Here is a 13,609-nt window from a genome sequence, read left to right as displayed (position 1 = left end):
GCATGCACAAACAGACAAACGTGGACACACACACACACACACACACTCACCACTGAGAGTGAGAGTGAACTGACTTATACATGATCTGCTAAGTTAGCAATGTGACTTTTAATTGAAAAATTAGCAACAGATGTAGATGAAGGAAAACACTGTGGGGTGTTGGTTATGTAATCTTGGCACAAACTCTAGCTCTAGCTTCAGTATAGCTCAGCGATACAGTAGTTGGGATTGGAATCAGAACAAGGCATTTTGACACAAACCAGAGACACGTTATTACCTTGTAAACTGTACCAAAAGCCCCTGATCCCAGCACTTTGATCTTCCTAAACTCGGGTTCCTTCAGGATCCGCAGCAGAGCCTGGTTAGGTGCTTCTCCACTTGGAGTCAAGGGTTCAACCAACTGGAGAAAAAAAGGAACGTCTCGCATAGTGTCTCTCAAATAACACTCATGATTCTCTCACAATGCACTGTAGCAGATCAATATTCAATACAAATAATCCAAAAAATAGACATAATATGTAGCTGATGCCCACAGTTTCCACACTTTCTCTCTTTCTCTACTTCTATACTTTCTCTCTCAGCTGTTAAAATTCTAATAAAAAACTACCATCTCTACATACAGCAGGCTTGTATCTCAAATTAATCTTAACATCCCAAACGACTACTCTCAATGTCACTCAATGAGTGTGACGACTCAGTTTCCTCATCTTACCTCTCTCTCTTGGAGAAATCTGCGCATGGTCCTCTTCCTCTTGATGTGGCGTCGGCGAAGCAGCACAAAGACAGACAGGCCCGCAATGAGGATAGCCAGCAGACCGCCAACAACACCAGCCGCAATCATGGAAATGCCAGGATGGCTGAGAGACAGTGGGGAACAAATTTAAGAATGCAGACAGAAAACAGAGCACCTACGCAGATCCAATCAACAAATAGAGAGATGAGATGAGATTAGAATGTCTACTTTCGGCAATATCAGTGTATTCTTAAGTATCAATGACCACTTGTATAATTTACTCACTGTTTAGTCTGGCAGCCTCGAAGACCAGGCCCATTGCATCTGTAAACAAATCAATACAAAGGATCTGATGTAACTGTCACTTTACTGTACATTCACACATTTCCTATAGAGCTAAACAACCAGGGAAACTCTTTGCGATCATCTGCCATCAAAAGCCAATCAGATTTCCGCACTTCCTTGTTTCCCTTCCGATGTGATTTTGTTTCATGAACAATAGTTCCACCGGCAACTGCAAAATGGACGAGAAGTTGATTACAGCCATTAAAAGCTTCCTAGTTCTCTATAACTTTTATTTGAAAGTCTACAGGAATAAATGTCTCTTAATGATGCTTGGAGAACGGCTGCATCTATCATTGGGGATTAAGTCATTTTATTTATTTTTTTCTGTTTATTTACAATTAATGCTTGTTAATTAGTGATTACAAGCCAGCTATGTTAACTTATCAAGGTTATGAAAGGCAATACCAAATCAGTGAAAAATATAGTATTTCTATAAATCAAAGCTTATTTTTCTATCGTCAAAACGACCTATCAACCAAATTGCTCGTAGTGTGACCACAGGGTTAGAGTGATCATCTACGTGGAAACCGGGCTTGGATGTTGGAGCAAAGGATGTTGGTTAAAAGTGGGAACTGTATGTTGTTGGGATTATCAAGAAATTCCCATCACAGGCCCAAGACACCTCCAGAAGACTCAACAGTAAATTCTGGCATCCCAGAACCACTCCCCTGCACACCAATACTCATTGACATTTGTACCTATAATTAGGCTTAAATGTATTCCACAACACCTTATCTAACAATGTGTAATTTCACCATTAATCTTATCAACAATTGGCTAATGTGACAGCTGACCCCTCTGGCTTGGAACAGCCCACTCGGCAGGTCAGAACCCATATTGTGCCAACAATAACAAACGCCACAGCTGACCCTGCTAGTCTGAAATAAGTTTACTGATTAATATTATAAAAGACAAATGTTAGCTGTCAGGAAATATTTACAGTGTGTTAAACGTCTGGATCCTTTTCAACACAGTGAAATGGTGTGTCAGTTAGCACTGTTCTTGTGTTGGCAGAACAATGGCCTTACCCTTGGGTGCAGTTTTTGTGGCACAGCCGGCACACGTTCATCTCATCGGCGTATTTCCAGACGAGAGTGTCGTCCCTCCCTGGCACCCCTTGGGGGCAACGAAACACACAGAACAGTCCATCTTGGAAGTTGGCACACTTGGTACAATTACCAGGCCCCTGAAAGTAAAAGTAAGGCTGTCATGTTTACAACTCTCTTGAGATTAGGAGTAAATATTATGTAAACTGCACTGCCTCATGGTAGTAAAGACTGAACTCATTCCAGTGAAAAAAAAGGCAAACTGCATCCATTTTCCTCATAAAGCCACAAATGTTTGGCAACAAAAGACATGTTAGGCACTTCAGTTTAGGCAGGTGAAGAGACACTTAAAAAGGAAAATTCCACCCTTGGGTACTTGTACATTATTAGACATCATCATCATTTGTTAGCTTCAATGCATTCCAGGAGTTATTTTGTGATGAAGTGTTGTAATTTACTTTTCCCTCCCTCAAATTGTCTCTGTCTCAACCTCAAGCAGAATGACTTCAAACAAACCTCAGAGAAAGGCTGTGAACTTGTTGCTGTCAATCAAAAGGTGGCTGTATGACTGTATGAATATAGCTTGTGGCTGCATTGCATTATGGTCTATTGAGGCTACTGCTGGTGGAGAAATTGGTATCTCTGCCTCTTCTCTGACGGATTTCTCCCTGTATGATTTTCGAACTTTGGTGCAAAATGGTGAGTCTAGAAAGAAGCCCTTTCTCTTTGATTTTGAGGGGCTGAAACCAAAACAGGATGTTTTCCACTGATGTTTTAGATAGCTGAAAAATGTTCTGCTATCAAACTCCAGTGTAGCTGTGTTGGAAATCCCTCAATGTGACATCACATCATCTATGTTTGGCCACTTATCCAGGGGAATAAGAAAAATACACCACCAAACAACAAAATGGGCCCAGAAATGCAAGGTGCATCGCCAATAGCTGTTTTGTCAACAGTGTTTAAGTGTTTTAGGGTGGATTTTTCCTATATATGCAAGCACAGTTTGGTTACTGGTGGCACACATACAGGCGCACTGCAGGTCGCGGTTCCATTGAGGGGCTGACACTCAGAGTTACACTCCATGCAGGTTTGATTCACTACTGCCTCCCGTGGTTCTCTGCAAAAACAATAACAAAGCTGACAGACTCTCACCGCTAGTGCACTTAATTTCAAACAGTTACATTTGAAGTGAAATACTTGATCCCTTTTTTGAGGGCAGGAGTTAAATTGTAAGCATGGCAACATTCAATGTTTGACAGAGATCTCCAAAGATAAACAGTTGTGAGCGAGTGTGCCATTCCAGCTACAGTGTTTGTCTTCTAAAGATTTAGGTTTAACTTCAAAATACCTTAGGTCTTACTTAGACTCAATTCGGCCTCAATAACAAATCCTCGATCTCGTCTAATATCATGGTCAGGAAATGCTCATGGTATGAAAATAGACTTTAAAGGAGTTAACTGTAGCGCACACAGATCTGATGATCAAACTTGTTAATTTGTCTAAAATAAGGAACACTGCATTTCAGGACTTAAAAAGGGAGTGAGCCTGATTCCTCCCTTACCCCTCCAGGATGTTGCAGGAGTCAACACAGCTCCCGTCCCGGCTATAGTCCCGGCAGGCGAAGCACATGGCCGGGCCGGGGCCCCAGCAGCCTTCCTTGGTGCACTTCCTATCACAAGTGTTGTTCTGCACAACTGAAAACAAATACATACAATCTCAACTACAATTCTTAGCCTTTTCCCCATAATGAGACAGTTTCTAAAATAGACTTCATTAATTTGAATCTAGCTTCTGCGTGGCATAATCAATCAGAAGTCACACAACAACAAAAACAACTTAACTGCCTTCTGTGTAGGAAACCAATTTAATTTACCGCAGGTGGCAGCATCTGCGTTTTCCTCCATCTTGACAGTCTGGCTTTCTGATTTGAAGAGCCCCTTCCAGTGGCGTTTCTTGGTGTAGCAGAGGTTTGGGTTCTTGGTGATGACTACGTCTCCATCACTGATCTCCCTCAGGGAACGAAGGCCCAAGTGGTTGATGCTCAGCTGGACAATAGCCAAACTACGGCTACCACTGAGATACCAATGGGAAAGGTGGGAAATGGAGAGATGGGAAAGGAGAAAAACAGAAAAGAGTTTATGACTGCACTGGATAACGCTTGACTCATTCATTCCGTGTGATCTAATGGTTGTGAATCTGCAGGAGGTCTTTAAAAAGGAACATACCGTGTGGTTCGCCCATGGATGATCTCCAGATTCTCAAACGGACTAAGTGAGGTCATGCTCTCCGGCCACGTTTGAATCAACAGGTATCCTGAAGCAACAGATATTTAAATAATTGCAAAACTATTATGGGAAATTCAAACAAATGCTTTCCATTAGAAAGATAATAGGACATTGTAAAAGTGTGTTATGCATTGCTCAGGTCTTACGCAATCTTACCAGTAATTTCTTTAACGGTCTTAAACACATCTAGCTGGGCAGGGTCCATCTTTGGTGTTTTGGTATAATCATCCCTACAAATAACAAAAATGTATATATTATCTTGGCATAGGTGCCCAGTAATCTAAAAAGCTAATTATATTAATATTTATATAGAGGCATAGAGTGAAAACATTGCTGATATTCTATTGCTGTAAACATGCTGCATGTCCTTAACTCACCCATGAATCGATGTGTGGATGATAGCGATGTTGCCATTGATTTTGGTGCAGTTTTTAAAGGAGTCAATGTTGGAGGCATTGATAGACAGGGTCTGAGCCAGATTTCCCATTCCAAGTCCATTGCACACTGTGAGCAATCAGCGGCAACAACAAAACAAATATCAATACAGAAAACATTTCACAACATTTCAGTGCACGCTTGGGAAAGTGCAGCACCAGGTAACGGCTATTGTCTATGCAAGGGAGCACATGCTGTAAATGCAATGAGAGCGGTGTCCCCAGGTCACACCGTGTTGTTGTAAGGGCTTAACTCCTACCTTTTGGGCACATTCCATCACACTTGGTACACTTCCTGACTCCTCCCTCGTCCACCTCGTATGTGTTACCGCTGCATGTGCGCACACACGCTCCATGGTCCGTCACAACATAGTTATCTGGGGTGAACCATAAAATAAAAGCTGCTTACTTTATACAGGGACATACACTTATCTGCACTGCTAAGAACCTGGGCTCATAAAGTCAAAGAATGACGCAACAAATCTAATTGTACCTCTCAGCAATTACAACTTATATGGGTTATATCTCCAATATAATGGCAGGTACATGATAATACTGCAGGTCATACAGTATAGACTGAGCAGTACTAGGTTAGGACTATACAAGTTAAAATGAGAGAGCACAGTTGTTGCATTAACACGCCCCGAAACTCAATCATTTTCTTTCCTTGTTTATACAGTTTATAATTAAACTCTGAGAGACTGTAACCACTGAATGTCTAACGACCCCGAGGGAAAACCTGGGCACTTGTTCAGCATACCACAATGTGAAAAAGCCCATATTCATGCATGATTTGTTGCACGTTGGCAAGTGAAACCCTCCAGTATTATTTTATTTATCTTGGCTGTCAAGACAACTGCTACAGTGCATGCTTTTATGTATGGTAATAAATACACCAATAACTAGGTGCAGCACCGTTTGCTGGTAAGGGCACAGGTTTAGTCACAATTTAGGGTGAAAAAAAAAACAGGTTTCTCTGTTCTTAGTCGTTCTTACGTGGGCAGTTCTTGACACAGGTGGCCCCGAAGTTGTACTTTCCGTGCGGGTTGGGTACCAGCTGGTACAGGTTGGGGTCGTAGCGCATGAGGCCCGGGCAGGAGTCCTTACACACCCCGTCATCCTGGAAGTCCCGACAGGCCTGCAGCACAAACAACAGCCATCCAGTACACTGGGACCATAACAGAGCCCCGCGCTAATGATAACACTGCATTCCTCTATCATACTCTCAGCTTAAGCCTCGGAGCCGCACAGAGAGGGAGAGCACAGGCTGATTCTCAAGGCACTGCCAAATGAAAGATTTAATCAGTCGTTATATGTCTCATTGGAGCTGAGACCAGCGACAATGTGCTCCGGATCAGAAAACAGATGCTATTGTGGAAGAGCTTTTTTCGTGTGAAGCGTCTCATAAAGATGTAATGGGGAAATATGAAACAGTCAGTGTTTTGGTTTATGTTGTTTTCCCAGCCTTTCCTCCTTACGGAAGATTATTAGGGCCATTGTAGGTGAATTTTTTTTTTTACTGCAACCTCAGAAATTTCTAGCAAATGTCTGAGTTTTTTCTCAGAGTATGACCCCCCTCCCACAGGCTGTCATAAAAAAACAAACAAAAAAAAAACCACATACACAATGGCCCTAATCCTCTTCCATACCTCCTCCCCCACTCCTTGATCATGTCATTACTCCTGCCCCTTTATGAAGGTGTCTTTCTCTCACCAGACAGTCGGTGGGTCTGGGTCCTGTACAGCCAGCAGCACAGTGCTCATTGCAGCAGTCGCTGGGTGAAGGTCCCATGCATCTCTTAGAGCACTGCTCCGCACAGTTCAGCTTTGTCACTAGAGACGGGAACAGAAACGGGGGCAAACAATGACTTTTTTTTAGGTTTGATTTTGGAATAGTATTAATAGACAAAAGGTAATTGTTTTGTTTTTGTGAGGAGCTGAATGAGTTTTTCCTTCCAGAGAAAATCAAATAATCACACATCAGGACTTACAAGTCTGACAGTTCTGAGGACCGGGAGCCCAGCATGAGCCATTGAAGCAACTTGAGTCACATTTTTTACCTGCATAAAAAGAGACTTGTTGAACTGTGGTAGTATTACATAAATCAACTGATGGAATTAATTACTTTTCTATTTTTTTTTATCAAATGAACTCCTTACACAATGGGTTGTTGCTGGGCTCAGGCAGCTCCATGGTGGGTTTACTGTCGTTCACAATATCATCCCACTGGATTGTCTCCACGTTGCAAAGCTGGTTTCCTGAGAACTTAACTCCTCCTTTAAGAATTTCTGGAAAAAAAAGACAACTGCTACAGTGAGTCCACATGCAATAATACAATTTTACAACACAAGGGTAAAGAAATTTATTTTTTATTATCAACAAAATGCTGCCATGAAAAACATCTTAAGGGCTGAGAGTTTTATTCCTTACAAAGTTGACGCAAGTCAAGAGATTTTGGGAGAAATCCTGTCATGGAGAACTTGTGTACAGAGAGGTGTACTGACCAAGCGGCCAAAACCACGGGTGAATTTTGAAGCCAATAAGGAAGTGGCGGCAGGCGGCAATTCCTCTAACGTCTGCTAAAGGCCGGCTCCAAAAAGACTCCAAACCCGGCCCAATTCCATGCAAGTCAATGTAACCACAACCCAACTTCTCACTCAAAATATAAAGTCAATACATTTTTTCGACAAGAGTTTATGGTCTCAGTAGCTAATTTCACTTTTTCAAAATAACTGTGTCATTAACGGGATATAACGGATATAAAATGGGATTGTTTTCCTAGTGATTGACAGGTCGCCTGTCCAGTGATCGACATGTTGCTGATTATGGACCAATAGTAGGTGGAGCTGCAGCTCTGCCGACGACCCTTGGTCTCGCTCCAAAAAATGTCAACATGGCGGGTGGTGATCGTGAACCCAATCTCCAGGCTTCAAAACGGCCCCTCAGAAACCTATGGGTGACATCACACTCACTACGTCCATCTTGTTTTACAGTCTTTGGTACTGACCTGTCAGGCTGGTCAGAGGAAGCTCGGTGCTGCCCTGACCCATGGATTTGTTATAGTTGAACAGCACAGCAAGGGCAAAATCTCCGTCGTAGAGGAAATGGCCTCGGATGATACGTAAGTTGTCCAGGGGAATCCTGGGAGCTGTGTTGAGGGCGATCAGCACATAACCCCCCACCTCCTGAATGGACTGTGGACGAAGAAGTTAGAAAACCAATGGTGTAAAGGCAGTTTTTGTTGTGAATTGCAGTTGCACAGGTGCTGTGTTGTTGATAGAACTAGTCTGTATTATTGCATATCTGCTGAGTTTATGTTATTTTGTGTGTGTGTGTGTGTGTGTAACAGTGTACGTGTGGTCCCTAATCACATCTGCCTGGTGTTCACAACTTTGTCGTTACAGCTAGGGTTCAAACAAGGTTCCAACCGGAGCGTTACAAACACACTGAATCATCCGTCGCTATGGACTCGCCCTCCACCGCTTTTAATTATCTGAACTGAAGCGATAAGAGCAGTGAAGAGCCTATGAGTATACAGGACAGACTGCATGGCAAACTGGCTTCAGACCACCAAAGACATATCTAAAAAAAGCTTGTAGGGTCCTTGCACCATCTGCAGTGAGCATGTTTATCATGCAGTAATGTTTCCAGCAGTAACCGAGTAACTGAGTGCAGTCCTTACCCTGAGGAAGGACAGGTCATGGTGCTCCTCCATGTGGGTGACCTCCAGATTCTCCAGGACCACAGTGCAGTTGCTGTAGGTCTTCACCATGTGCTGGTAGTGGTCCTCTTTGGACCCCAGCAGATTGAATTTGTTGGTGATGCCTTGACATACTGTAGGGACAGAAAAAAAGAAGAATTGGATTCAGAGCATAAGAATTCATTGAGATGAGATGATTCATATGGGGCGTCCTGATGGCTCAGTGGGCTAAGACGCGTACCATGTAAACACCTTGGGTTCGAATCCGACCCAAGACCTTTGTCGCGTGTCATCCCTCTCTCTCCCAATCTTTCCTGTCTCTCTCTTTCCTGTCTAATAAAGGCGAAAATGCCCCAAAACCCCTGCCCCCCCCCCCCAAACAAAAAAGATGATTCATATGAATGTGACCTGAAACACCTTCTACTAAGAATGATACTGGCTGCACATCACAGACATATGCACTTGCAATGCAATGTCAGCAAAGCATTTATCCAAGGCCTAATACCAATCAGAAACATATCCCATTTATGTAACACACTGGATAAATGTATGAGTTTCTGTATGTGTCTTTGTTTGTGAATTTGATCTGTGCAGTCATAACTTGGCCAGCTTTCAGCTGAAAATAGCCGATCTGGGTTGCATCTACAATTGGAATCAAATCCCAGCGATGAAGCGAGCGCTTGCTCATGACTCAAAATGAGCTGGCTGTATTTATACTGGCAAAGGACTGAATCTTTCCACTGCTATTCAGGCTAGTTAAAACAACCGCTACGACCAGCATCTCCACACCGTGTCATTTCTGAGAAGAGATTTTGTGTGTCAGAGATTCCATGAGATTCAAGAGGAGTACACATTTCTTATGGGAATTTTCACTAAATCTCATAATGAATACAAATCTTAATAACTTCAGCCTAGTTGAAGCATATCTGATTTTTAGGACAACTTCTTGACATGACCAAAAAAACAGCTTAAATCAAATGTTGATCCACACACTTTCTCTGGCTTTCACTGCCAAATAACAAAGAAGCCATTGATAAAGCGCTGCACGGGGCTACGATTGTGGACTGATAATGCGGGCTATGTATCATTACGCAACAAAGTGTTTGGATAAGGACGGCAGTATTACTGATAAGCAGAGAAGACACAAGAGGATCTCTCTCAATGAAAAGAGCTTGTGAGAATGTCCTAAGAAAACAGGTCGTCTTCCTGAGCTGGTCAGACAGGTTCTGACTGGCACCGTGAACGAGCCGCTCAGTCAGCTGTCTACATTGTTAAAACACCGTGACACCACCGCCTCCCAACACACACACACACACACACACACACACCTACACACACACACACAAACACACACACACACACACACACGTGCACACGCACAAGCATAAAATCGATTTTTCTTTCCAAATCTGTTCTTAATGTATGGGTTACGGTTTAATTTGAGCAATAGGTTCAAAACGGGGAAAAAAAGATTCTTCCTCCTATTTATTACAAAGACATTGCGGGTGTAATACTGTACATTCCAAAACATGCCTGCTCTTGACAGCAAAGAAAGGCAAAACATGCTTGCATACGCTCCAGAGTCTAAAGAGGACACACCTAACAGTCCTTACAGAACAGTAACTGTACCTGCGCACTGGCATTTCTGATGAGCAAAAATGAAGAAAAAAACACACTGTTCGTTTCAATAGATTCCTCAACTAAAAAGTCAATGGAATGGAACTAATATCACAAATCTATCTTGCTCGGTTAATTTCCTTTTTCCCTTGGTGCGGTTTATTCATTTTGTTGTTTTGAGTTCACACAAACCGAACAGCGAGAGGCATGGAATCAGTGAGAATTAGGCACTAACAGCTGTCTCCCTCCCTCCCTCTTCTTCCTCCTCATTAGCCCGTCCCTGAGGGATCTCCCTGACATGAACCCCACAGTCCAGCAGTCTAACGCCTAGGCAACAGAGGCGGACTGGGAAAGCAAGCTGACCGTTTTAATTAGAGGAGCCATGCGAGATGTAATTAGCCCTCTAATTATTACTCGGACTGAGAAACCACACTGTAATAAACAAAAGGTCGTCATCGCAGTGCAGCTGTGAATATTATTAAGGGGCGGTATGATCGGATAAACACCGAGTGGCCATCAATCTGGTTTGGGCATCCTGAACGATAGATTTTTAATAAGAAAACTGATTAATTGACCTGCTGTTTGTCACATAGGCCTATTGACATCAGCCGGCTGCATCAAGCCTGCTTATTCTGTGAATGTTTTGTTCTTTTTTATTATTATTTATTTTACGAGAGTGAGGCAGGTGAGTTCTGAGCTCAAACAAGACCAAAGGTTCGACAATCTTCCTCCACCTGACGCTCAGACTTGAGGCAACGGTTCACTGCTCAAACAAGCACCAGTATAGCCGTAGTACACATTCTCCTCTATCCAGCTGTTGATTTTATCATCTCTTTTATGAGCGATGCAGGTGCCGCTCTAACTGACCTGATGTTCCACAACTGCCATAAATGGACTTCCACATCAGGCCACAACACAGGAGAAAGAAAAACTAATAACATGGCTTGATAATGAAAACCACATTCATGATTCTACCAACCCCTCTTCTCTAGTGATACAATCCTACATATGAAAACTATTGTCATACATCTGAGCAACTTCACATCTTTAGATCCTGCTTATGGAAAGAGACAACAGCCGAAAAGTAGAGGAATCTGCGGAATGGAAATTACAGGCTGCAGCCCCGTTTTTTTCCAGAGCACCTGGTTTAATTTTGACTCATCAAAAAAAAAAAAAAACATACACAGCATGCGAATGTCTGTAGTTATACCTAATTGCAGGGGTGTGGCTTGCGATGATGTAACTGATACCGTGACAAAGAGCGATTGCGGATTGCTTCACTTCCTCCAGCTGCATTGTCGTCACAGTGTGTCCAGGAGGTGAGAAGAAGCAAGGAGTGGCAGGTCTGGCAAATCTCTGCCTGCGTACTGCATGCATGTGTATGTGGGTGTGTGTACCTGCATATGTGTGTGTGCACAACACTCTGCTGGAGAGGCTGAGCTTCTACAGAACTTGACACAGACTTGATAAACCTGATCATTAGTCATCTAAGCTCGCTGCAATGTGCGGTCGCATATCACTCTTTTGATGTTTACTTGTGGACTAGCGTTGGAAGTCAAGGGTGTGTGGGTAGATTTTTGTTTCTTGAGGCTATAGGATCTGTAAGACGACAAAAAAGAAACTGCCTAAGCTTATTGTGTGAGATAATTAGCTCCTTATCCGGGTCCAAAAGAGTATTTACCCTTAAAGAGAATATATAATAGCTGAATGCATTCTTCTCAGGCTTTCAAAGAAATACTGTATCACACTCCAGTTGAGAATTCACATGCTGTCCTTATAGTGTGGGAGGGTAAAATTTGTATTTTATGAATGTAACTAAGTATAATTCTCTCCCAAAGCAGGACACCAGAGAATAATAAACTCTGATTTGTGAAATCCTAGCATATAGCCTAAAAGTTTGTCTGAACTTTTACTTTAAAATGAGTTATACATTACAGCAGTGCTATTATCGCCAAACAATATAATGTTAAAGGAATAGTTCACCCAAAAATTAAAATTCGATCGTTATCTACTCATTCTCATGCCAGTTTTTTCTTCACACAACTTACCTGGAGTTCTCCAGGCTCGCTGCTGGAGGAGCTTCTTCCAAACAATTGCAGTGAATGGGGAGCAGGACATTCTGCTTCAAAAAGGGCAACAAATGTCCATAAAATTACTCCATAAAGCTTGTATAATATAATCCAAATCTTCTGACGCCTGACGATCGCTCTATGAGTGGAAAAAAACGTATAATGCAATGCGGAAGTAAATGCAATGCCGATCGACTCGAATTTCATGAAATAATAGATACAATTTTGTTTTTTTCCACTCATAGAGCGATCGTCAGAAGTCTTGGATTATACTATACGAGCTTTATGGAGTAATTTTATGCACATTTATTGCCCTTTTTGAAGCAGAACGTCCTGCTCCCTATTCACTGCAATTGTTTGGAAGAAAGCTCCTCCAGCAGCGAGCCTGGAGAACTCCAGGTAAGTTGTATGAAGAAAAAATACTCACCCGAGTTTGTACTGGCATGAGAATAAGTAGTTAATTTAAAATAAAGTAAATTTTTGGGTGAACTATTCCTTTAACTATCTCCTGAAAACCAATCCAACTTTCAAGTTCAAAACAGTAAAAAAAATAAAATAAACGTCAAAAGTAATGTGAGTGCAGTAAGGTATAAAACCACAACACATACTCAAAACAGACAACATTTACAGTAAACATATAAGACACATTAACTAAACACATTAAAACACATCAAAGAAAATACTACTACTATTACTACTCTCTTGTAGTACTACTCTCTTGTTTCTGGCTAAATAGAGAAAGTAGAGAATGTCCACTAATGCAGAGCAAACTGTCCTAGGACACAGCAATAACATTTCAAACCTGAACCCATCTAATGATTTCCTTTGGTAATTTGGGCCAGCTACTATACATTAAGTCATCATGCTTTATACCTTAGTAAAGACAATAGAAATGGCCCTGCCGCATTCTCTTCCTCTCATTCACTACCTGCAATTCAATTACGCTGCGTCCAGAGTCTGCTAATTACATTATCAGAAACCCTATACATAATTAAATGGAAGTAACAATGCTAACTTGTTTTTCTCTCTCCAAGTCAACAGCATCCCAGCAAAGAATCTTACATAACTTGATCTGCAGTGTCCTTGTGTTAATAACAAATCGATGCCAAGATTAAATCTCTTATTTAGAGGTGAAGTCTGGTTAACCCGTGATAACGATTTAAAGTCATATTTCATTAAAGATGTATTGTAAGAGAATTTTGATAAGAGGAGGAAAAAAACACAACATGTTCTGCTGTTGTTGGCTCCAGTACAGAGTCTGGGCTCCTTGGGGTGCATTGCCTCGAATTTCCAGAGCCTGAGATTTCAGGGAAGCATAAATCTCCAAGGCCCACTATCAGTGAGCGAGGAAAATAAAGCACTTCCTCGATTCTTTCTGTGC

At 42.0% G+C, this 13,609-nt stretch overlaps 1 protein-coding gene across 2 annotated transcripts in view; it reads right to left on the bottom strand.

Moving 5' to 3' along the window:
- The window catches only part of egfra (epidermal growth factor receptor a (erythroblastic leukemia viral (v-erb-b) oncogene homolog, avian)), a 38,009-nt gene that overhangs the window by 10,601 nt on the left and 13,799 nt on the right, over window positions 1–13,609 (bottom strand). For both annotated transcript variants that reach the window (XM_071520673.1, XM_071520663.1), the window contains exons 2-18: window positions 8,525–8,676; window positions 7,850–8,036; window positions 7,002–7,130; window positions 6,834–6,902; window positions 6,557–6,675; window positions 5,840–5,981; window positions 5,104–5,220; window positions 4,787–4,913; window positions 4,566–4,639; window positions 4,350–4,437; window positions 3,998–4,197; window positions 3,686–3,818; window positions 3,151–3,241; window positions 2,107–2,264; window positions 1,019–1,057; window positions 713–857; window positions 278–400 (exon numbers count right to left, since the gene is read on the bottom strand). In XM_071520673.1, the coding sequence (XP_071376774.1) occupies window positions 278–400; window positions 713–857; window positions 1,019–1,057; window positions 2,107–2,264; window positions 3,151–3,241; window positions 3,686–3,818; window positions 3,998–4,197; window positions 4,350–4,437; window positions 4,566–4,639; window positions 4,787–4,913; window positions 5,104–5,220; window positions 5,840–5,981; window positions 6,557–6,675; window positions 6,834–6,902; window positions 7,002–7,130; window positions 7,850–8,036; window positions 8,525–8,676 (2,093 nt within the window). The remainder of the gene's footprint in view (window positions 1–277; window positions 401–712; window positions 858–1,018; window positions 1,058–2,106; window positions 2,265–3,150; window positions 3,242–3,685; window positions 3,819–3,997; window positions 4,198–4,349; window positions 4,438–4,565; window positions 4,640–4,786; window positions 4,914–5,103; window positions 5,221–5,839; window positions 5,982–6,556; window positions 6,676–6,833; window positions 6,903–7,001; window positions 7,131–7,849; window positions 8,037–8,524; window positions 8,677–13,609) is intronic.

This window comes from Centroberyx affinis, unplaced genomic scaffold (genome assembly GCF_046629955.1).
Source record: "Centroberyx affinis isolate AG114_WGS23_722 - 3 ecotype Tasmania unplaced genomic scaffold, CSIRO-AGI_Caff_v1 ptg000066l_1, whole genome shotgun sequence".
Taxonomy (NCBI): domain Eukaryota; kingdom Metazoa; phylum Chordata; class Actinopteri; order Beryciformes; family Berycidae; genus Centroberyx; species Centroberyx affinis.
This window is presented reverse-complemented; position numbering and strand designations above follow the sequence as displayed.